Source organism: Sturnira hondurensis, unplaced genomic scaffold (genome assembly GCF_014824575.4).
Source record: "Sturnira hondurensis isolate 20B ecotype Veracruz unplaced genomic scaffold, ASM1482457v3 Scaffold0014384, whole genome shotgun sequence".
Lineage (NCBI taxonomy): Eukaryota > Metazoa > Chordata > Mammalia > Chiroptera > Phyllostomidae > Sturnira > Sturnira hondurensis.
The window spans coordinates 3,059,731-3,085,790 of record NW_028087015.1 but is presented as its reverse complement, the minus strand read 5'-3'; the positions used below and the strand labels follow the sequence as shown (position 1 = coordinate 3,085,790).

The following is a 26,060-nucleotide window of genomic DNA, read 5'->3' as shown; positions in this document are numbered from 1 at the left end:
AGGGGATTAATATATATCACTTGATATATGATACACATTAAGTGAATTTTCTATCTACTGCCTTTAGCCATTTTTTAATATTTCAGTTTTTAACAAGTCTAGAAATAAGGCAGCATACATGGAATAGATTTACTAAATGCTTTTGAATTATACTTCATTCTACATCAGATATTAAGTCAATTTTGAAACCATCTCCATATTAAGTGGCCTTTCAATTATAATTCCTAAATCTAAAGGAGGTAAGCAGCAACTAAAACTCAAAATGCACAAAAGAAATTCATACATTCTTAAAAAATGTATGACATTGGCAATATCATAATTCAACAAAGAAATGTCCAAAGATTATTGCCAAAGCTAGGTATATTAAATATTTTATAATAATTAAGTCGAGAATATTTTTACTTGCATCCTTATCCATCCACTTTAATACACCAAAGAACTGACCCAAATGTAAAAGGACCCATTCCGAAACGAATAGCAGATGGCAGCTTGTGTCATTTTAAGGAGAAAGGGAATATGGACAATGGGCTTGGATTTGCAAATAATGTTCTTTATCCAAGTAATACTCAGTGTTTCCATTATCTTTGAAGAGAAGATGCTTTAAGTACTGTGTGAGAAAGAGACTACCCTTTTACTGATGGAAAGCTTCTAATCTTATTCTTGTTGGATCTTCTGGATGTCTCAAGGCAATCCCATTTCGCAGGAGCAGCTCAATATAGGGTGGCCAAAAAGAGTCATTAATTTTGACATATGGATCATGTGGAACATCAAACAATCTGTTTATCAGAATCTAGGGGAAAAAACATCATTCAAAATATAACTTATTTGGGGAAAAATGATACCGCTATAATAAAACATTAAAGTAGTTTTTGTCTCCAAAGAATGAAGGGTTTTATTTTATTGAATTGTTTATACTATAATTTCTATGTTATACTAAATAACTGATTTTTTAAAAAGACTACAAATATTAGTGAATAGAAAAAGGTTTATTACAATGAGTCTGTACATCCAACTTTGGAAACATTTCCTAGAAACTGATTAAAAAACATTTGCAATTCTCTCACTTCTCTTGGAGTTAATTCTTTAGCTTAGAAATTTGATTTTAAAAAGTTCTTAACCATACCTTAAGAAACTTAAAACAATTAAATACTCAACGAAATATGCTAAAGTTAAAAAAAAACATGCATGCCTTAATTTTGAAGAAAAAAGAAATCACCGACTCTGTACTTCCCCACCCAAAACACCTACGCTTCCGATAAACCTAGAAAACGATCTTACGGTCATCACTTCCTTCAACTTCATCTTGAACATCTTTGATTTCTTCACTAAGGATGTTGAGGGGTTACAACCCCAACGAGAAGCGTCAGGTATATGTAGTAAACTATATAGACTAACATTTCCAGATTGTATTCCATTGAATTGATCTTGCTAAGGATGTTCTTAGTCTTGAAAAACAGGGTTCTACTGTAACAAGCTGGGAAAAGCTGGCCAATGTACACCGAGAGTCATCTGTCTTTCCCAGACACACTGGCATTAGGAAAGTTTTCTCAAGAAATGGATAGTTGAAATACTATGAAATATACCAAAAAATGCTAAATGTATTATCAATTCAGGCCAACGCTTTAATTGAAAAATATTATTTTAAGGAATGTGGGGGAAGAAAGCATAATTTATCAATGTATTAAGTGCCATAGCAATAAAGTGCAACTCAACCATATTTCATAATAACATCAATAACCAATTCTTTAAAATTTTTTTACTGATTTTAGAGAAAGAGAGGAAGGAAGAGAAAGAAACTTCAACTTGTTGTTCCACTTCCTTATACATTCAGTGGTTGGTTTTGTATGTGCCCTGTCCAGGGATCAAACCCGCAACCCACAACCTGGCAAAATGCATTGACACTCTGACCAACTGAACTGCCTGACCAGGGAAATATTTCAATTCTTGAAATAAAAATTTCATCTATCATTAACTTCAGCTATTTCAAATATACATCCTGGGAGAAAAAATCTTTTGGTCTCATTCTTTTAGGTATGAAAAAGAATTAAATTTTATTCCTATATTTAAATAATTGCTTATTTTAATATCATTTAAAGTCTTTCTTACCTTTCATATCTAATTCTAGTAGATGCCAGAAATAATGAAATGCTAAAAATTCAACTTTAAAATGAATTTTTAAAGCTGTTTCATTTCATACACTGTTTCATACATTGTTTCATTCTTTGTTAAACTGCAGCTTACACAGTGGTTACTTTTGTTATTGATAATATAAGTTAGAGACAAGAAAATGGTTTCTAATTTACATTTTAGATGGGATCTCATAGTATATTATTCAAAAATTACACATGTATTTCCTAGTTAATCCCTGTCAATGTCTGCCACAGATATCACAGCTTTTCTTGTTAAAGTTAACAGTAGTTTCTTAGTTTCAGAAACGGGAATAATTAGAAGTATGTTAAAAGATTCTAATCACAAATCTAATAAATATTTACATTTTGCTCTCAAAGCAATAATATTCTACATTAAGGTATCTTGAGGCACCAAAACTACTTAGCTGGATAAAAACAGAACCTTCTGTATCCAATTGATAAAATTACAATGAAACAAGTTTAACATCACTCTTTCTCATCAACTTGCCAGTGAATTTAAAGACACACTAATTGTTAAATATCTCTCCCTTCAGACCGTTTTACCTTCCTCTCTGCCCAATTTGCAATGGACTGTCATACTAAGATTTCTAAAATACTAACATAATTGGTAATTGACTGAAGTTCAAAAACGTTTTTTTAAAAGATCAAAGGCATTTGTAAAGAATGGTAAATTTTAAGCAGAAAATAGTATTTCTTTCTTTTTTTTGGAACTTTATTTATGCGTGTGGACCCAGAGGAGGCAGTCTCCAAATTCTGGGCCAGAAAAAGATATTTCTTTATCAATTCTATAGTTGTTTGGAATTGCTCAGTCCTCACATTACAAAAAAAGAGGCTAATGTTATTTAAGGAACAATTATGCATGGACTTCTGCAACCTTGTTGAAAGAATCCTTACACTCACTATATTTTCAACAGAATTCACGGTTGCCAACTAAAGATACCACCAATGTTAACAGCAGAGAGTTTCATTGTATAAATACTAAACAGCGTGATAAACATCTTAAGATAATAATATTGGGGATATGACTGAGCATTAGACTCCAATTAGATGTTCTTTTAAAAAATGACAATATTCTGCCCTAACCAGTGGGGTTTGGTTGGGCATCGTCCTGCAAAGCTAAAAATCACCCATCGATTTCTGTGAGAGCATATGCCTAGGTTGCAGGTTTGGTGCCTGGTTGGGGTGCGTATGAAAGGCAATGAATCCATGTTTCTCTCTCTCTCTTTCTCTCTCCCTTCCCTCTTTGTAAAAAATAAATTTTAAAAATATTTTTAAAATTACAATACTTTTTCTAGTACTATACAGAAAACAAAAACTAATTTAATATTAAAGTCAAATGAACATAAATATATCTAATAAAATTGGTACGTACCTTAAGAACTAAAGCTGTATTTTTTCAAGCTTATGTAAAAGTGTTCACAAATCATTAAGAGACATCTTGAACACAACTACACAAAACACTTACCTCTAATATTTCATTCAGTGTTATCAGCTGTATAGTTGATTCCTGAAGATTTTTCTTTGAGAAAAACATGGATAAAAAGAACTAACATTTCAATTTTGCCAATGGCAGAATATTTCACTGGATTTATTACAAAATTTAAAAATTAATATTTCTTCTTTGCAAAGGTACAATATATATTTAAACCAAATATTTATAAATAGATGATTTATAAAGAATTCTGAAAGTAAATAAGTTGCTTGTATTAAATAGCTTAATAAAAACACAATTAAAACAACCTCTAAGGCAATGAAATCTTTTGCTGTTACTAGAAGACACAATTCAGACCATCAATAAATATAAAATGGATAAGTTATTATATACTTATATATATAAACATCTAGCGTTTGAACCTCCCAATCAAAATAGCCCAAACAAATGGTATTCCAGACTGTATACTGCTTCAGTACAGAAAACTTGCTTTCCTGGCTTGTTCATCTTTCTATGGTTCTTGACAGTTCCTAAAGTTAACTCAACTCACTGATTCTTTTATCTTTCAAATGACAGAAAATTTCTCATTCAAATTCCATGAAAGAGTTCCTCAAATATTTTAAGAGAGCTACTATGAACCTGAAGTCTTCTCCATATTAATCATTAGTATCTTCAATTATTTTTCATAAGCAATAGACTTGTAGTCCTTTAGTATCATGGTTGTTCTTGAAATGTGGTCTAATGTGTCCTTTTCGTTTTTTTCAAACCAGTCTCCACAATGATAAAGGCACAATTCAAACACCAAAACGAAGACTCATTCCCTGGCTGGTGTGGCTCAGTGGACTGAGCACCAGCCTATGAACCAAAGGGTAGCCAGTTCAATTCCCAGTCAGGGCACATGCCTGGGTTGTGGGCCAGGTCCCCAGTAGGGGGTGCGTGAGAGGTAACCACCCACTGATGTCTCTCACCCTCTCTTTCTCCCTCCCTTCCCCTCTCTCTAAAAATAAATAAATACAATCTTTAAAAAATAAAGTCCTTCAGATTAAAAAAGAGTTTTATATTGGAAATGATTCAACTCTACATTTTTAGAAGGTCATCCTGGTGGTAGTTTCAACGCCTATTCCACTTCTACAGGTTTGTTTTCATAATATACCCTTTTTAAAAAAGAAACTGAAGTGGTTGTTCCCAATCTGCTGTCACCCAATGAAATATTTGCTTTTGTAGAAAAGGTTTATTCCATCTTAACTACTATTAAAATAGTCAATAACTTACATTAACAGATTTTAAACAATTCCTCTAATTTTAAAGGTTACATGTGTTCATGGAAAATATGAAAAATAGTAAAAATGAACATAAATCTCTCCTGCAATCCTAGCCCCTAGACGTAAGCACTAGTGTATCTTTTGATATCAATTAGACTAACACAGCTTGATCACCTGTGTTTTATCCATTTAACAATAAATTGTGAGCATTTCATTAACTTCTTTGATAGTACAATATTTTTGAAGCTGCATTTTCCCCCATGATATGTATATAATATCAAAAAATACATTTAACCCATCCTGTATTATTGAATGAGGTCGCTTCTAATTTTTCAATAAATATTTTAATGTGATGAAGTAGTATTTCTCTACATGTATCTACATGTGTTTATCTTTGAAATGTATACTAAACATACAAAAATATATCAATAATTTTACGTATCTACATGAATGTCTTCTTTAAAGCTTACCTTTTTCTTTTTAACATTTCTATCAGGCAGAGGAAAGTGGTCTTCCAGAAACTCACTCAAGGCAAGCAAGAGTTTCTCCTTATATTCTTTTATATCATGTAGTTTAGTTTTCAGCTCATTAAAGATTCTAATAAATTTCAAAAAAAATTAAGAGAAATATTTCACTGATAAAATACATAAGTATACATAAACTGGTTACTCATAAGGTTGATCGAGAACTCTTCAAATTTAATTTGCACAAATGAAATGTAACTAGTTTTATGAATGTAATCTTTTCTATTTAATATACATAGAAACTAAAAATCAAGTCATTCGTATAGGATTATGTAAGTAACAGATGGCAAAAGTTAAGAGACTCACAATTTTCTGGTAAAATTTACCTTTTTTCAATATTTCATGCAAATAAAGTATTTTCTCCTAGGTTAAAAACCCAGAACACAAAAATAATACCTTGATTCAGAAACTGTCACAATCCGACCTTTCAATTCATTATGCAGTACCATCAGAGATTCGAGTACCTGTTGCTGTTCATCCAACCACAGTTGCTCCCTTTCAACAGAGAAAAACAAAACAAATAGCAGCCAAATAAAACATTAATGCCAATTTGACATATGAATAACTAATGGTAATTATAATAATATAAATATACCTTTCCAAGTCTTCCTTTAGCTTTTCATTCTTTGACTGAATAGTAGATAGTACCAATTCAAGATCATGTCTCAATTTTTGAAACTAAAATAAAATAATTCATATTAATTGCTTAGTCTTTAATCCTATAAGTAGCTGAATTTCTCAATGATAGTAAAATTTATGTATAATCCTAAAATTTATATTAAGAATTCAACAGTAAAAAAGCTGAGCGGGAAGTCTTTGAAACAGAAATATACAGCAGGTGCTAAGTTCTCTGAAATATGCCCTGTTAAATTTTAAAAATATACGATGGCCCTGGCCAGTGTGGCCCAGGTGGTGGGAGCATCACCACCAAAGGTTGTGGGTTCGATTCCCTGTCAGGGCACATACTTAGGTTGTGGGTTTAATCCCTGATCTGGGCACATACAATCCCCAGTCTGGGCACATTTGATCCTTCGTCCCAGTGTATACATGTGGCAACCAATTAAAGCTTTCCTCTTACATTAATATTTCTCTCTCTCTCTTCCTATTTCCCTTCTTCTCTTTAAAAGAACTTATATGTATGACCCATGGACATGAACTAAGGGGGGGATTGCTGGAGAGAATGGGGGTGCCAGGAAGAGGGGGATAAAAGGGAGAAAAAAATTGGGACAATTGTAATAGCATAATCAATAAAATATACTTTAAAAAAAGCAATGAAAAAATGTCCTTGGTGAGGATTAAAAAAGGTTAAAAAATATATAAGATGGGGTTTCTGAGCAATACATTTTAATTTCTTATTTAAAGGAAATTAATGGAGAGTTTTCAATAATAAGGTAAATTAGGTGTCTTTTCTAAGAAGACTATACAAAAACAAACACAAATGAGTATCACCCATTCAACAAATCTTTATCAATCAGTCATTGACTGCCAAGCCAGGCACTGGTGAAGGAGTCAGGAATGCAAAAGTGAGCCGAACAAACAGGGGAACCCAGACAAACAAATATATAATTCCGGGGAGTAATAAGTTCATGACAAAAACCAAAAACAACTCAAACTAAGAATACAGAAAGACAGAACAGGTATAACATGCATGATAGGTAGTATGATATGGAAAGACCTCCCTGATCAGGTTAACAGTTTGGCAACAGAGAAAGAAGATGAGAGAAACCACGTCACTTTATCTAGCAGAACAATGTTCCAGGGCCAGAAAGAATTTTAATCACATAGTCCTTGAGGCTGGAAGATGCTTGACGTATTTGAAGAAATCAGATATGACAGTGTGGCAACAGGAAATTATAATGAATTCTGGACTTTTTCTACTATCCTTTTGTTTCTGAAACACATTAGCTAGTGTTTAATTCTCCTGATGTCAAGGGTTACCATTAGCTTTTTCTAAGGGTAAACCAGTGACAATATAAACATATATATTATAAATGCTAGAGAAATCACACAGAAAATCAAGAGATATAGCTAATAAACCAACAGTGTGAATAAAATGGATTTTCTAATATACAGAATCGATGAAAGTGGGATGAGAAGAAAACAGGAACAGAAAAAAGGACAAATGGGAAAGAAAATGCGAGTACACACATTTCAATGCAACTATACTGATATTACATTAAATATGACCTAACAATGGAATTAAAATCAGTAATAGAAAGGTACCTGGTAAAATATGTAAATAATTGGATACCAAAAACAGACTTCTAAATAATCCATGGGTCAAAGAAGCACTCGAAAGAAAATTAGCCCTGGCTGGTGTACCTCAGTGGATTGAGCATGGGCCTGCGAACCACACGATCACGGTTCGATTCCCAGTCAGGGCACATGCCTGGGTTGCAGGCCAGTTCCCAGCAGGGAACACACTAGAGGCAACCATACATTGATGTTTCTCTCCTCCTCTCCTTCCCTTCCCCTCTAAAGATAAATAAATAAAATCTTTAAAAAAAACAAATTAAATTATTATAAGCTGTCTTATAAAAACTTCTGGGAGGAAGCAAAGGCAGTTCTCAGATGACTATTTAAATCACTAAGCCTATATTAGAAAAAAGACAGCTCTCAAATTAATGACCTTAGGTGGCAAATAAAACCGAAATTAATTGAAATAATAATGATTAATAATATAAGTCAATGAAATAGAAAAAAAAAGAAGAAAAAAATCAAGGAAACCCACAGATGATTTTTGATGTCAGTAAAATTATCCAGACTAATTATAGGAAGAAACAAGGACACAAATTAGCAACATCATGAATTAAAAAAGGTCCTATTACTACAGATATTAAAGTGGTAATGAGAGAATTCTATGTATAGTTTATGTCAATAAATTTGACAAATTAGATTCCACAAACTCTTTGAAGACATGAACTACCAAAGCTCATTCAGAGAAGACCTGACTAGCAGTAATGAAACTGACTTTGTAGTTAAAATTTTTCACCCAAAGAACACTCCAGGCCCAGATGACCACCTAAAATTCAAACAAACATCCAAAGAATAATACTAACTCTGTACTTCTCAATTTCTACGAAGCTGGTATTGCCCTGACAGAGATGTCAAGAGAAAAGAAAACTACAGACCAATATCTCTCATGAACACTATTCAAAAATCTCAATAAAATTTTAGCAAATTAGATCTTTCAATGAATAAAAAAGATTACTATATTACAGCAAAGTGGAATTTATTCCAGGGCTCTACAGTTAAACAACCACAATCAATTTTTAAAAATCAATGTAATTTGTCTATCAACAAAACAAAAAAATAGAAAAACTTAATACAGTCAGAGGAGTGACAAAACTCACTGTCAGTTTATGATTAAAAAAAAAGACTACATAAAATGTAACAGAAGGTAATTTCCTCAATTAAGGGCATCAATGAGAAACCTAGTGCTAATATCACACTAATGCTGACAGAGTGAATGCTACCTGCTCAGATCGGGAACGAAGCAAAAATGTTGATTCTCACCACTGTTATTCAATACACTACTAAACTTTCCAGGACAGTACAGTAAGTTGAGAAAAAGATATAAAAGATATCCAGATAGAAATGAATAAGTAAAACTGCCTCTGTTGTCAGATAACATGACTAGCTACAAAGAAAATCAAATAGAATATTAAAAAAAAGCTACTAGGACAAAGGAGTTTATCATGTCCCTTAGTTGCAAGATCAATAACTAACTATTAATTGCATTTGTATGTACCAGGAATAAATAACTGGAAATTGAAATTTTAAAAATATTATTTTAATAGCATCAAAAACAATGAGATACAAAAGAAATGATATAACAAAATACGTAAAAGACTTCCACACATCAATTACAACTCATGAACTCTTTATTAAAATCATGAATTAGCCCTAGCTGCAGCGTAGCTCAATTGGTTAGAGCATCATCTGGACATGCCAAAGTTGCAGGTTTGATCCCCAGTCTGGGCACATATAAAATCTATCAATGAGTGCATAACTAAGCGGAACGACAAAATCAATGCCTCTGCCTTCTTCCTCCTCTCCCTACAATGAGTATAATTCTTTTTAAGAAAAATTGTGAATTAATATTAAACTTTGTCACTTTTCCTTTCTGAATTCATTGAGATGATCAAGTTATTTTTTCTTTTTTAGTGTGTTGATATAGTGAAGTACAAAATATTGTACTTCACTATTGTACTTCAATATTGTAAATTTTTAAAATACCAAATAAAGACCTAAATTAACACAGAGATCATATGGTGCTCATGGATCCAAACTGAGACTCAGTATGTTAAAAGACATCAGCACTGAACTATAGATTCAGGACAATCTCAGTAATATTCCAGTAAGCCCTTTTATAGCATAGAATGATAAGCCAAATTTAATTTATATGAAAATATAAAATAACTTTAGTAAACAATAACAAAGTTAAATAACTCATACCATTTAATTTGGAAAAATTAAAAACTTATTACAAAGCTTCAGTAAATAAAACAATATGGTATTGAACTAACATAGAAACACAGAACCAAGGAAGTGAAATAGCCAAAGCACAGAATAGAGAACAAATGAAGAGTCTAGAAATAGATCCTCCCATACACATATAGTCAATTAATTTTTAGTAAACATGCAAGGAAATCCAAAACGGAAAGACAGTTCTTTCAACAATTTGTAAAAAATGAATCTTTATTTAATAACTCATTTCACAATTATTGCAAAGCTGGATCATAGATCTAAATGTGCAACCTAACACTTAAAACTTTTAAAAGAAATTTGCAAGAAAAAATTTGCAAAAAAAATTCCTGAAAGAAAAAGCAAGAAAAACTCTGTGACCTTCAAATTGAACAAATACTTCCTATATTTGTGCAAAAACTTTAAAAGACAACTTGATAACATAGAATTAATCAAATTAGGAATTTATGTTATTCGAAAGACACTGTTAAGAGAATAAAAAGACAAATGTTAAGGAAAAGGTTAATTCAGCAGGGCAAGGTTGCACAAACTCTGCACATTACCAAGAATGACCTTTCTTCAGAACTGGCCCCTGGGGGATTCCTGGAAGAAAAGCTATGAGACCTTGGAATTTTTGCATAATAAGAGTGTCTGTATGTGCCTGGAGCTTTGGGCTAGTTGGTATTAGATTGATCAGAGAGTTTATTCTAACTCTGTGATTCCTAGTGAATGCATTTTTGCTCTGGGTCCTGGATTATGAGTAGCTGAAGTTGTTCAGAGGCCCTGCATGAATAATGACTTATTCCTGATAAAATCCATGAACACAGGCTCAAATGAACTTCCCTATTTGACCACACTTTGCCCATGTTGTCACACGCAGTTGCAGGGAGAATTAAACACAACCACTGGGAAAAGACTGCTATAAGTTTATCCCATGTGCCTTTTCCCTTTGTTCATTTTAATCTGTGTCCTCTTACTATATAATAAACCAAGACCATGAGTATAACAGCTCCCTGAGTCCTGTGAGCCTATCTAGTGAATCACGGAACCTGAGAGTGGTCTTCTGACACCAGAAGTGGAATTTGGTCAGAGGAATGATGCCCTTAGAGGTCCCCATGGTCTTTCCCTAGAAGTTTCAACAGTTGCAGCCTGGATCTCGGCCTGAGGGGTGAGGAATCAGGTTTCCACTGGCACTCCCTTCAGGACAGGAGGAACAGAGAACCCAGTGATCTGGGCAGGGACACAGCACACAGGTGTGGCCACTGGCATTCCAGACAGAGAAACAAAGAGACGAAGCCTGGCTGCCTCTCCTCACCCTCCCAAAGCTAGCAGCGAGCCCCAGAAGAAGCTATTGCAGTGAGTGTTCGCTTGCTGAGCACATTATCTGCAAACCTGAGAACTGGTACTACAGAAACATTTTCCCTGAGTGACAGGCACACTCTTCCAACTAATTCCAGGGTTGGGTGGAGACACAGAAGGGAAGCTGAAGTCTCCAGTCACCACTACTGGGAGAACAAAGCAACAAAGACAAAGGCCAGCTTCCCCCACCCTGGCCCACCCACAAGCATGGTGGCTGCACCTGGCTGCAGGAGATAGCAATGGGATTTCACAGATTCACAACCCCATTGTTCATCACGTTCCCCTGCAAGTTTGGGCCACTGAGACGGAGGGAACCTGAACACAGGGGAGACCTCCAAGTTCCCAGGGAATACAGGACATTTCTACCACCCACAGAAGGCTGAAAAGTGAGAGCAGTATAAGAGAACTAAAAACTTGTGCTTCAGCGCCACCTGTCAGAAAACAATAGAAAGACTTCTTTTTTAAAAATTTAATTCTTGTTCAAGTACAGTTTTCTGTCTTATATTCCCAGCCCTGCCCGCCCCTATGCTCTCCACCTCCCTCCCATTTCCGCCCCCCACCTTAGTTATTGTCCATGTGTCCTTTATACTTATTCATGTGAGTCCTTCCCCTTTTCCCCTGCGATTCTTATCAATCTCCTAGAGAAGTGCCACTCTATATAGATGCCTGGACAGTGAAGGAATCCAGCAAATACCATGAATAACCAAGGCAAGAGGGCAGCTCAAAGATGAAATGAAGTCTCCAGAAAATAGATATGGGCCCTGGCCAGGTGGCTCAGTTGTTTGCCGCATTGTCCTGTACACCAAAATGTTTGTGAGTTGGATCCCAAACAGGGCACATGTCTGGGTTACCAGTTCCATCCCTGGTAACAGAGCGTGCGGAGGAAAACAATTGATGTTTCTATCTCATCTCTCCCTCCCTCCCTCTCCCTTCTTCTCCCTCTCTAAAGCCAATAAAAAACTTCCTCAGGTGAAAATTGAAAGAAAAAAATGAAAGGCATGGAACTATATAATTTAAAAAACAAGGAAATTCAAGACAGCAGTTCTGAAAAACTCAATGAATTAGAAGAAAACACAGATAGTTTAATAAACTCAGAAATAAAATCAATAAACAAAATGAGTACTTTACAAAATGAGTACTTTAAACAAAACTTTAAAAAAGAACCAAATAGAAATTCTGGAGATGAAGAACTCAATTAAAGACATTATGGAGTGAACTAGTGAGCTTAGGAAACAGAGCTGACAAGATGGAGAAAATAATTAGTGATACTGAAAAGAGAAATGACACAGACGAGAGAAGGGAGAGACTTGAGCACAAAAAACAAAAATAACACTACTCTGTAAGAACTATCTGACTCCATGGGAAAGAGCAATACAAGAATAACAGGCATATCAGAAGGAGAAGAAAGGGAAAAGGGAACAGACAGCCTATTCAACAAACAGTTGACAACAACTTCCCAAACTTATGGGAAGAGCTAGATGCTCAAATCCAAGAAGCAAAGAGAACACAGAATTATCTCAATCCAAAAAGGCCTTTTCCAAAGCACATTGCATTAAACTGTCAAAAATTAACGACAAAGAAAAAACTGTCAAGATAGTCAGAGAAAATAAGGCAGCAACCTGTTAAGGAAAATCCATTAGATTATCAACAGATTTCTCAGCTGAAACCCTACAAGCTACGAGAGAATGGAACCAAATATTCAAACTTCTGAAAGAGAGAAATCACCAGCCAAGAATAATAAATCCAGCAAATTTATCCTTTAGATATGAAGGAGAAAAAGGCTTTCCTAGATACACAGAAGCTGAAGGAATTTACTGCCATAAGACCTACATGTAGAAATACTCAAGGGGGTTGTTATTCTACCTGAAACAAAGAATGATAGGTCACAAAGCTACAAGTAAGATCACAAATAGGCAGACAGAGGCAAAATACTACAGTCCTTTTTTAGAATAGGGTACTATACACATAAGTATCATATACAGGTTAAAGGAGGTAATAATATTTTAAAAAGAGGAAAGAGACTGCTCTGGCTGGTGTGTCTCATTAAATTATGTGCCGGCCTACAAACCAGAAGGTCACTGGTTCGACTCCGGGTCAGGACACATGCATATGCCTGGGTTGCAGGCCCGGTCCCCAGTTGTGGGCATGGAGGAGTAAACCAATCAGTGTTTCTCTCACACACTGATGTTTCTCTCCCTCTCTTTCTCCCTTCTTTCCCCGTCTCTCTAAATAAATAAATAATCTTTTTTTTTTAAAGATTTCATTTATTTATTTAGAGAGACGGGAAGGAAGGGAGAAAGAGAGGGAGAGAAACATTAATCACAGATCCCACAACTCAGGCATATGTGCTGCCTGGGAACTGAACCAGGGTCCTTTCTGTCTGCAGGACAGTGATCAATCCACTGAGCCGCACCAGCCAAGGCTGAAAATAAATAAAATCTTTAAAAAAGGGGAGGCGGGGCAGGGAGAAGACAACAGCTGAAATTCAGAAATAAACTCACAGCATAAATAGGGATGATTTGCAACAAAAAAACATAAAAGGGGTGTAGGTAAAGGTCTGAATTTGCAAAGAGGGATGAAGATTAGATGCATACAGAAGAAAAAGGACTACTATATATATGAAACTTTCTTTCAAGCCTAGTGGTAACCATACACAAAAAAACCCATATCAAGACATACAGTTTTAAAAAAAGAGGAAACAGAGGAAGTATGGATACCACCAAATAAAAAATGACAGAAACACAAAGGAAAAGAACCAGAAAAATGACTACAGAAAATTCTTATGAACCAATAATTACCCTGAATGTTAATGAACTGAATTCACCAATAAAAAGGCAGAGAGTGGCAGATTGAATTAAAAAGCAAAAGCCAACCATATGTTGTCTTCAGGAGACATACCTGAGTTGCAAAGACAAAGTTAGACTCAAAGTGAAAGGGTGTAAAATGATTCTCCAAGCAAATGGCATCAACAGAAAAGCAGGCATAGCCACACTTCTGACAAAACAGATTTCAATATAAGAAAGGAAAGGAGATGAGGATGGACGTTTTAAAAATGATACAGGAGACAGTACATCAAGAAGACATAACATTTCTCAATATATATGCACCCAGTCAGGGAGTACTGAAATATATAAAGCAACTACTAACAGAACAAAAGGGAGAAGCTGAAAAACAAAACAAAACAAAACACAATCATAGCAGGGGGATCTACATACGCCACTGACAGCTTTATAAAGACCATCCAAACAGAAAAGGTACATAATTGACATTTGCAGAACCCTTCATCCCAGAACACCAGATTATACATTCTTCTCTAGTGCACACAGAACATTCTCACAGATAGACCATATGTAGGAACACACAATAAGTCTCAACAAACTTAAGAATGGTATCACACAAGCATATTCTCCAACTCCAATGCTTTGAAATTAGAAATCAATTCCAGAAGGAAGTGGAACCCCTCACCCCCCAAATATGTGGAGATTATACATGCTACTAAAAAATGACTGGGTCAAAAAAAGAAATAAAAGGTGAAATCAAAAGAGACATATGAGAGCCCTGGCTGGTGTAGCTCAGTGGATTGAGCACAGGCCTGCGAACCAGAGGATTGCGGTTCGGTTCCCAGTCAGGGCACATGCCTGGGTTGCAGGCCGGTTCCCTGCAGGCCAACTCCCAGCAGGGGACACACCAAAGGCAACCATACATCGATGTTTCTCTCCCCCTCTCCTTTCCCCTCTAAAGGTAAATAAATAAAATCTTAAAAAAAAAAAAAAAAGAGACATATGAGAGTGACAATACAACATATTAAAACTTTTGGGATGCAGTGGAGGCAATAATAAGAGGGAAGTTTATATAATTACCTGCCTATCTTAAGAAACTAGAAAAATCCCAAGTATATAACCTAACATTACACCTTAAAAGACTAGAAAAAGAACAAAAGCAGCCCAAAGTCAGCAGAAAGAAAAAATAAAAATTAGAATAGAATTAAATGAAATTAACACAACAGAGTTGGTTCACTGAAAAAATTAATAAACTTGACAAACCTCTCACTAGACTAAGAAAAAAGAAAGAAAAGATGCAAATAAACAAAATCAGAAATGAAAGAGAAATGACCACAGACATCACATAAATACAAAGGATCCTACCAGAGTATTATGAAAGCCTGTATGTCACCAAATTCCTAGAAGGAATGGATAAGTTCCTAGGAACACATAACCCACCTAGACCGAATCATGAAGAACTGGAAAATCAAAAGTCACTGATCAACAGGAAATTAAACAACCATTAAAAACCTCTCAAGAAGTAAAAGTCCAGGACCAGATGACTTCTCAAGTAAATTCTAACAAACATTCAAAGAAGATTTAATATCTATCCTTCTCAAACAATTCCAAAAAAACTGAAAAAGGAGAAATAATTCCTGACACATTTTATGAGGCCAACAAAACCGATACCAAAATCTGGCAAGGAACTCTCTCTCTCTCTCTCTCACACACACACACACACACACACACACACACACACACAGACCAATATCTCTGATGAATACAGATGCAAAAATCCTAAACAGAATACTAGCAAATTGAATAGAACAATGTATTACAAAATAACACATCTTGATCAAGTGGCATTAATTCCAGCAGTACATATCTGAGATTCCATCACCCTGGTTAAAACTGTGCACCCTGCCCATGTGATTCCCTGTGACCCTACCCTACCAAACTTTTGGATCCACCCAAGCTGCTTCCCATGGCACTTCCATACAAGCAGCCTCTCTAGGCTCACTACGCTGACTCTCCTAAAGTCTCTCCATAAACCCCTAACAAGCAGCCCTAAGCCTGGCACCAGCCACAGCCAACCTCAGTTCTCAGCTTAGCCTGTCCTGGGCCCCTCTCAGCACAGCACAAGTGGCACTCACTCATCTGCAGATTGCTTTGTAAGTCATGCCAGGTGGCCCTGAGCAGGGCACAGGAAGCAGCTTGCCTTGGTCTAAACCTCCCAGGAGGCCCCACTGAGTGCACTGCTCTAGACCAAGCCAGAGCAATACCCAACCTCCTCCATAATCAACAAATTCAAGGGATAGATTTGGCGAACGGCAAAGCCCTGCTAACCCAAGTCTTGCTCTATGGGGTTGGCCCTTGACCAGCAGCTTCCCTGCTGTAGTTATGGCTGGTCCTTGCAGCCCCTTGGCCGGGAGTCCGGCGGGGGGTGGGGGGGGGTGGGGCAGTCAGTCCATTCCACTGATATGCAGATAGCAATTTAAGCTGAACTACAACAGAAGGGTGCACATAGTCCAAATGGTGAGTGTGCCTGGAGTGCCCTGCTCAGGTGAAGGGGAGGCTACTCCACTGAGTCCCACAGCGCAGTGCCTACTCAAGGCCACTCTGCCACGCCCAGGAGACATAGCAGGTCTACCTAACACATAGAAATACACAGAAGCAGCCAAAATAGGGAGACAAAGAATCAAATCTCAAATGAAAGGTCAGGACAAAATTCAAGAAAAAGAGCTAAACAAAATGGAGACCTCAAGTAATCTACTAGATGCAGAGTTCAAAATACTGGTTATAAGGATGTTCAACGAATTTAGGGGAAGAATAGATCAACTCAATGAGAATTTCAGTGAAGTGATAAGAAACATAAAAAAGGAGAAAACATAAAGAACTAGTCAGAAATGAGGACTGCAATAACAGAAATGAAGAATACACAAGAAGGAATCAACAGTGGGTTATATGAAGCAGAGGATCGAATCAGTGATTTGGAAGATAAAGTAGCAGAAAACACACAATCACAACAAGAAAAGAAAAATGAATTCAAAAAATGATTTAAGGGGCCACTGGGAAAACATCAAGTGTACTGATATCCACACCATGAAAATGCTGAAATGAGAAGAAAAAAAGCAAAGAATCGAAAACCTATTTGAAAAAATAATGACAGACAAGTCTAGGAAGCATGGAGAGTCCTAAATGACATGAACCCAAACAGGCCATACTAAGATACAGCATCATACAAATGCCAAAGGTTAAAGACAAGAAGAGAATTTTAAAAGCATCAAGAGAAAAGCAGATAGTTACCTACAAAGGGACCCCCCATAAGACTGATTTCTCAATAGAAATTTCGCAGGCCAGAATGGAGTGGCATGAAATATTCAAAATGATGAAAAGCAAGGGCCTAGAACCAAGATTATTCTATCGAGCAAGGCTATCATTTAAAATGGAGGGACATATAAGGAGATTCCCTGAAAAGAAAAATCTAAAAAAGTTCATTATCACCTAACCAATATTGTAAGAAATGTTAAGGGGTCTTTTTTAAGAAGAAAAAAATATGAAAAATAAAATGGCAATAAATGTTTATCTATCAACAATCACTTTAAATACAAATGGACTACAGGCTCCAATCAAGACACAAGATGGCTGAATGGAAAGAAAGCATGAGACTCACTTCAGATCAAAGGACATACAAAGATGAAAAGTTAAGAGATAGGAAAAAAAAACTTCATGAATATGAACAACAACAAGAACACTAGGATAGAAATACTTACACCAGACAAAACAGACTTTAAAACAAAGGCTGTAACAAGAGACAAAGAAGGATCTAGAAATTCAAATTACGTGTATTTATCCAAAGAAACACAAAACACTAATTTGAAAAGACGCAAGCATTCGTATGTTCATTGCAGCATTATTTACAACAGCCGAGTCATGGAAACAGCCTAAATGCCTACCAATAGAAAAATGAATAAAGAGGTGGTACACATACAATGGAGTATTAGTCGGCCCTAAAAAAAAAGAAATTCCCCCATTAGTGAGAGCATGTGTAGACCTGAGTGAAATCACAAGTCAGAGATAACATAACACATGATTTCACTCACATGCAGAATCTAAAGAAAATAGACAAAGCAAACAGAAACAGACTCATAGATATAAAGAGTATTTTTTCAGTTGCCAGATGTGAGGTAGGTTCGGGGGCTGCGTGGAAAAGGGAAAGGGATTAAGAAGCACAAATTGGTAATTACAAAATAACCACAGTGATGGAAAGTACAGCATAGGAAATGCAGTCAATACTATTGTGATAACTATGTATGGTGCCAAATGCGTACAAGCTTCACTGGGGTGACAATTTTGTAAGTTATACAAATGTCTAGTCACCTGGTTGTACACCTGAAACTAATATGATATTGTATGTCAACTATAATTAAACATTAAAAAATTATATAGTAATGCCCTGGCTGGTGTTGCTCAGTGGATAGTGCCAGCCTGTGAATCAAAGGGTCCCTGGTTTGATTCAGTCAGGGCGCATGTCTGGGCTGCAGGCCAAGTCCTCACTAGGGGCTCACAAGAGGCAACCACACATTGATGTTTCTCTCTTTCCCTTTTTCCCTCTCTTCCCCTGTCTAAAAATAAGTTTAAAAAAAATAATAGTTATAAAAATCAAAGGCCCTAAAATATTCAGTTCAATAAAACACAACTAAAAATACATTAGAAAATTAATATGGTTTTAAAGTGGTTTTCTCCTACTTTTTATGCCATGAACTTACATAAAACACTCAGTTATAAATTATTTGGGGTTCTACAAATTCATTAAATGACTTACCTCTTCTTTTCCTAATGATACCAGAAATCCTTCATTCAGTGGAAGTACTGTAGAAACAAAAAAACCAAACTTACACATATGCTAAATTAACTTCGTCAAAAATAAAGAATTTGACTTTGTGGTTTCTCAGATACCCCTTTCCCTTCCCACTTAATGTTAACAGAAATATGTACAGTTTATGAAATTATTTTTACATAGCAACTTTATATACAATATATAACCAACATATATTTTATACAAATAGGGTATGCATTTTGTTTCTTAGGGCCTTTATTATTCCCCTAATCCTTCAAAATCAAAAGTAATAATCTCTAATGTGTTCCTTCTGTAGTCCTATGATCCTACTCATATATACATATATGTTTACATATATATCTATATGCATACATGCAAGGGTTATTAATTTTGTCATTGCTGGTTCTATAAGAATGGGATCACATCATATATATTATTCTTACCTTATTTTCACTCAACAAAACCCCCATTTCTCTAGTATAAATCAAATTCATAATTCATAATTTTAAATTGCTGCACAAGCCCTGGTTGGTGTGGCTCAATGGGTGGAGTGCCAGTCTGTGAACTAAAATGTCATGGGTTTGGCTCCAGTCAGGGCACATGCCAGTGTAGCAGGCCAGGTCCCCGGTTGGGGGGGTGTGAGAGGCAACCTACTATGTACCTCTCCCACACTAAAGTTTCTCTATCTTTCTTTCTCCCACCCTTCCCTTCTCTCTAGAAAAGTAACTAAATAAAATGTTAAAAAAATAAATTGTTGCACAATATTCCACAGGGTGAATATAACAATATATTGTGTGATTTTGCTATTAACTGAGCATTAATTTTGTACCTAGTTTTTATCCATAAAAAAATAAAACACTCTTTTACTTATGTCTTTCTGTATTTATGTTTTCATTTCTGTGTGACAGATTTCTAGATATGGAATTTCACACACACAAAAGTGTACTTTGAATTTTAATATAGTTTGCCAGATTATTATTTATTTTTAAAGATTTTATTTATTTATTTATTTATTTTTAGAGGGGAAGGAGAGAGGGAGAGAAACATCAATGTATGGTTGCCTTTTGTGCATCCCCCAGATTATTTTTTTTAATTGTATGAGCAATGAATAAAAAATGGCAAATGATATTATAAACTTGTTTAAAACTTTTACCAGTCTGATGAGTATAAACTATTATTTCATTTAAGTTGTTAGCAAAATTAAATCCTTATACTTAGAAGAGTTCACCCTTTATACTTAAAAAAATTACCTTTCTTAATACAGTGCTATTTAAAACTTCTCAAGTGCTATGCTACTGAAAATTTCTAAGTTATCTGTTATCCTAGAGGGCCTTCCAAATAGTCAAGAGTTTCCTATACGTGTTTCATAGACCCTCTATTAGGACTGACATAGGCAGCCACCGGATATACTAAATCATTTCAATGCATGCAATGAGTCTAAGAACATAAAGTTTTAAAATCTCCCTCTTAGTCAGTATAGCCAAGAGTAGCATTTCTATATTCGTTCAAACAATCATTTCAACCAATACAACATGGCAGTTTCTAAGAATATAAAGATTTTTGATTTATTTTATTAAAGATTTTGTTTATCTATTTTTACAGATTGGAGAAGGTAGGGAGAGAGAGGGGGAGAGATACACAGATGTGTGCCTCCCTGCATGCCCCCAACAGGGGACCTGCCCTGCCACCCAGGCATGTGTCCCGACATGTTCCTGACTGAAGGGAACCCTTCAGTTTGCAGGATGACGCCCCATCCACTGGGCCATACCAGTCAGGGCACAAAGAGTTTTAAAATCCTTCCAGTGTGGCAACCTATTAAACTAGCAACCCTAAGCAAGGTGTGTATTTGATCAACAGGGTGGACTGTGTGTTCAGTGTTATCAGTACCAAGTGTATATGTCAGGGTTGATAATAATAAGATAAATAAAAATGTAAAACTTTCCTGATACATAGCATGAAAAATAATAAAATACTTGGGAATAAATTTACCTATGAAGGAAAAACCTTGTGCACTAAAAACTACAAAATGTCGCCAAAAGAAATTAAGGACACCAAGACATAGAAATACATTCCATGTTTACGGAATGGGAGATACAATATTGCTAGGATGTCAATACGAACCAAAGCAACTTAATGGTTTAATATAATCCCTACAAAATCCCAGTGAACTGTTTTATAGAAATAGAAAAGTCCATCCTGAAGCTCACATGGAATATCTCAAATAGCCAAAACAATCCCGAAAAAGAACAACGTTGGAGGTTTCACACGTCCTGATTCCCACCCACACAGCTGCAGTAATCGACACCATGCTACGAGCACAGAGAAGACACAGAGACCATCAGGATGAGCAGAACAGAGTGCTGAACAGCCCATCCTCACTGTATGGGCAAAAGGGTTTTGAGAAGGGCGCTATGATAATGAGGAAAGGGAGAGTTTCCTCAGCAAATCCTATTGGAAAACGAGATAATACGCATGCAAAAGAATAAAGTCAGACCTTTAACTTTCCTTTAAATTCGAAAATTTCCACAATTAACTAAAATAGAAAACAAAAAAAATCGAGGAATAAACAGTCTGTTATAATAAACGAATGGATCAGGAATGAAGGCCTTAAGTAAATCTGTGGAAATAGGGTTCAATATTTTACAACTGGCTATATGTAAAATATAAAAGAGGAAGAATTCAGAAGTACTAAAATTTATGACAGGTCAAATAGAGTCGATTCAATGGATCAGAGAATGAAGACCAGCTCATGGACCTAAAGTACCTACAAAGTATTTTGGAAAAGATATCTAGAAGCTAGAAAGATATATAAGTTTGACATTACAGTGAAATCTGGTTTGGGTATCTAATTTTAGAAACTGTTAGATGGAAATTGTGTTATCCTTTACCCTTCCCAGGTCAAATGTTGAAGTCCTAATCCCAAGCACCTCAAGTGTGATTGTATCTGGAATTGGGTCCTAAAAAAGATAATTAGGTTAAAATGAGGTCATATACAAAGAGATTAGGATATATAGACAGGTGGCCATGTTAAGACATTGGTCAAAGGTGGCAATCTGCAACCCTAAAAGAGAGACCTCAGAAGAAAACAACACCTTGATCTTGGGCTTCTAGACCCCAGAACTGTGAGGAAATAAAGTCGTTACTTAAAAACAAAATGCAAGAAAACCCAGCCCGTGGTACTTTGAGATGGCAGCCCTACCAACCTAATATATGTCATTAATACAACATAACACATAAAAACAGGAGCAGAAAATATACTGCTGGAAGAGCAGTTAGAATAAGAAGTGGTAAGAGCTGAGAACAGTCTTCTGGAGAACACCAACATATTAACAGCAGAGTATGAGCAGCTTTTGAGATGCTCAATATAATGCTCAGAAGGCAAAAGAATACATAGTTAGATGCAAGTTAAAAATCACAATTGTATATATGCCTATCAAAAGTGCTAAAATTAAAAAGACTACTATGTCCTGGTGAGAATGTGGAACAATGGTAGACATTTGGCATGAATATAGTAATTACAACCAAGAATGCAGATGAAGTTGTCTGGGAAGAGAATGAAGAGAAGACTCTCAATAACTGGGGTAGAGAATGATAAGCTTACAGAAGAGACTAAGAAGAAAAAAGGAGTTAAAGGAGACAGAATTAGCAAGAAGGGGAAGGGAGACGTATACAGAAAAAGGGTGCAATACATACAGAATACCATACACAAGCATACACAGCATAGAGAAATGTAGGCTTTTATAATAAAAAGATATCTCCTAGTTGGATGTTTTAACAAGATTTTAAAGCAAACTTCTATTTCTCAACTAAAGGCAAACATATAGTTGGCCTTAACTTGAAAAGTCAAAAGACAATATACAATCTGCATTTCCCGTATGTAAATCAGTCTCTAAAATACTTTTCCACTAGGTAAGTTTCACTCATTAAGAAGCAAATTATAGCCCTGGCTGGTGTGGCACAGTGGACTGAGCGCTGCCCTGTGAACCAAAGGGTCACCTGTTTGATTCTCAATCGGAGCACATGCCTGGGTTGCTGGCCAGGCTAGGCCCCCAGTAGGGGGTGTGTGAGAGGCAACCACACATTGATGTTTCTCTGGCTCTCTTTCTTCCTCCCTTCCTGTCTAAAATAAATAAATAAAATCTAAAAAAAAAAAAGAAGGAAATTACAGTTTCTACTGAGTATATAAAACAGTGTCTATAAGAATGAAATGTGGCCATAATACCTCCATAATTGAGATCACTAAAATGTGAGATAGATATGTTCATCTATAGTAAAATAAGCACAAAATAACGTATATAAAGAAGGAAAAATAAGGTGAATTCTTCATATCAATGCAATTTAGGCAGTTTCAAGAAGGCTAAATGGGCTCTCCTGGTGTGGCTCAGTGGATTGAGTGCTGGTTTGTGAACTAACGGGTTGCCGGTTCAATTCCCAGTCTAGGGCACATGCTTGGGCTGTGGGTCAGGTCCCAGTTGGGGGCACACAAGAGGCAACCACACATTAGTGTTTCTCTCCCTCTCTTTCTCCCTCCTTTCCTCTCTCTAAAAATAAACATAAAATCTTTAAAAAAAGGCTAAATGGATCTTGTAATTCTTCTTATGATCATTAAATTAACTTACTATTAGTTTGTTTATGAAAATATAAACCTAAAAATAAGAATCTTACTTTCAGGAGTTTCTTTCTGCCACTGACTGAGTTCAGCAGTTAAATACTTCATTTGCATAATTAATAATGACAGCTATAAAAAAAGAACAAGAGAATAAAACAAAATCATTTCTTGTAGAATATTCATAGCTACTCATAGATGAACATGTAGACATTTTTTATACTTTAATACAAGGTCTTAACATAAATAGTTAACACAGTTATCTAAACTATAAAAAATGATCACTCCAAACAGAATTCTGCTTTAAATCATACCAAGTACAGCTCAGAAATTGCCAGTTATACCAGTGATATAGTATTAAAAAATGATCACTTCTACTTCACCACTTAATCTAAAAAAATGAACCTAAGTACATTAAATTTATTGCCTAAATTAATATTTATTTAAAAAAATAAGCAGCCTTGGCTGGGTGACTCAGTTGGTTGGAGCACCATCCTGTATACCAAAAGGTTGTGGGTTCGATCCCCAGTCAGGTCACATACCTAGGTTGCAGGTTCAATCGCCAGTCAGAGCTTTCACAGGAAGCAACTGATTGATGTTTCTCTCTCTCACATTTCTTTCTCTTTCTCTCTCTCTCCCTCTCTCCCACTCTCAAATAAACATATCCTCGAGTGAGGATTAAAAAAAAGAATGCTATTTCTTGCCAACATTTTTAGACAGATTTGTTCTTTTCTCTCTCCATGCACTTTCAGAAAAATTGCAACTGTTAGGTGAGTAGCAAAAAATAACTTTAAATACATATATAGAGACAAGACTGGTTCTACAAGCCACACATAAAAAGCAGTTTTACTACACAATAGTTTTCAATTTGTATACCTCTTTAACCAAAGAAAATTAGGATGAATATGTTTCTGATATTAGGTAGTAGCAATCATTGTAGTTTTGATAATTACAAAACTGTGTAATAAATCTGTTGCCTGATTAGACCACAAAATTAAAGTCTATTCATGCTTAAAGTTAAATTTCAGGACTTCTTTTTTTAATTTCTTTTATATAATTCTTATTAGTAGCCAAACATAAAAAAATTCACATTTCAAAAATGCAGTGATTATTACTATAATGTTTACACTAAAAGAACACCAACTATTGTCTTTTTAAACAGATTTTTATGATACAGAGCAAGTAATTCAAACACCCTGCTTTGTATTACAACATTGCCTGTTGAATGGTCAATAGTCAGAGGTTAAAAAGCAACAAAACTAGTCTCTTTGAAAACTTTATATAATTATATACAAATGCATTTGTTGGTATTTAAATTTTTTACCAAAGGAAAGTTTCACATTCTTTTCTTATAGGTAATTAAATAAGAATCTGAAAAAGTTTTTTGTTAACTAGAAAGTAATTTATAAATGTTTATTATTATTATTACTAGGAAATGATAACAATTCTTAAAAAGCATTATCTAAACTAGGCAACACTATCATGATGGTAAAGAATTCTATTAATTTCCTTCATATATTAGGTTAAAATATATAAAATTACCAAATAATTCATTTTTTCACTTATGATAAACTCCAGCAATTTCATACAGTTCATACTATATTCATGAAACACAGCACTTAGGCTGCCAAAGGCCAGCTAAAACACTCAAATTATTTTTGATCTTGCTATAAAATTAAACCCTTTCTAAAACAAAAATATAACAGTAGTATTTCTAAAGTCAAAACTTTGAGCAGTCCCGCCATTTTCTCATTTAAAATATCTAACTTCTTGCTTTAAAAAAATTGAGTTTTAAAAATTGAAGTTTTTAAGTGTAATAGATATATAGAAAAGAGTTAACAAAGCATGCCCTAAGATTACCCTTAAAGGCCTGCTTGCAAGGTGGGCCTCTGGGAGTTTGGACTGTGAGATGATTCATTCCTTCCAACCTAATTGATAAGAGTGGCTCCCTATGCCTAAACCGTACAAAGAATATGGCTTAGGGTAGTACACCCGCTTTCCCTCTGAGAGTTAGCTATTTTTGTAACTGCTCGGGAGAGATCTCAAAGTGACTAGCACCCAGGAACAACCTTAGGCATTGAGTCTCTAATGAGGTTCCTTGGTAGACAATTTCACATGTGCCACAAATCACTGGGGGAAATTAGCATGTCTGTGTGACTCCCCTGGAACACACTTCTGAAGCTTGTGCCTCTTTTCCTCTGGACATCAGCCCATGGTCTTTTCCCCTTTACTGACTTTACTCTACATCCTTTCAATGTAATAAACTTCAGCCAGTACCTTCACTGTATAATGAGCCCTGTGAACCCTCTTAGAGAACCACCAAACCTGAGAGTAATCCTGGAGAAAAGACATGACAGGAAAAGACATTTTGTGCATTCATTATGTAATTACTATCTCAAGATCCTGATTATTTACAACTACCTAAGTACCACCCTCAAAGCCAGGGTTTGGCTCAATGCATGAAAATCATTAAGGAAATTAATAGGCCCAATCCCTACTGATTCTGTTTCAGTAGGTCTCAATTTCCACACTGTAAGAACACATTTCCCAAGAAAACACAGATGACAATTTATATACTAATGGTTGCCAAATACACTATGCAGTTTTACCTTGTACAACAGAGCTCTATATTTATTAATGACTACAAATTTTGTTCTT

At 35.4% G+C, this 26,060-nt stretch overlaps 1 protein-coding gene across 2 annotated transcripts in view; it reads right to left on the bottom strand.

Annotated features, from left to right (window-relative positions):
• Positions 1-410: 410 nt before the first annotated feature.
• CENPK (centromere protein K) overlaps positions 411-26,060 on the bottom strand; it is a 41,540-nt gene continuing 15,890 nt past the window's right edge. For both annotated transcript variants that reach the window (XM_037062865.1, XM_037062863.1), the window contains 7 exons: positions 23,462-23,534; positions 18,782-18,828; positions 5,964-6,046; positions 5,765-5,863; positions 5,315-5,441; positions 3,616-3,669; positions 411-790 (listed from right to left, as the gene is read on the bottom strand). In XM_037062865.1, the coding sequence (XP_036918760.1) occupies positions 632-790; positions 3,616-3,669; positions 5,315-5,441; positions 5,765-5,863; positions 5,964-6,046; positions 18,782-18,828; positions 23,462-23,534 (642 nt within the window). In that variant the 3' untranslated portion in view covers positions 411-631. The remainder of the gene's footprint in view (positions 791-3,615; positions 3,670-5,314; positions 5,442-5,764; positions 5,864-5,963; positions 6,047-18,781; positions 18,829-23,461; positions 23,535-26,060) is intronic.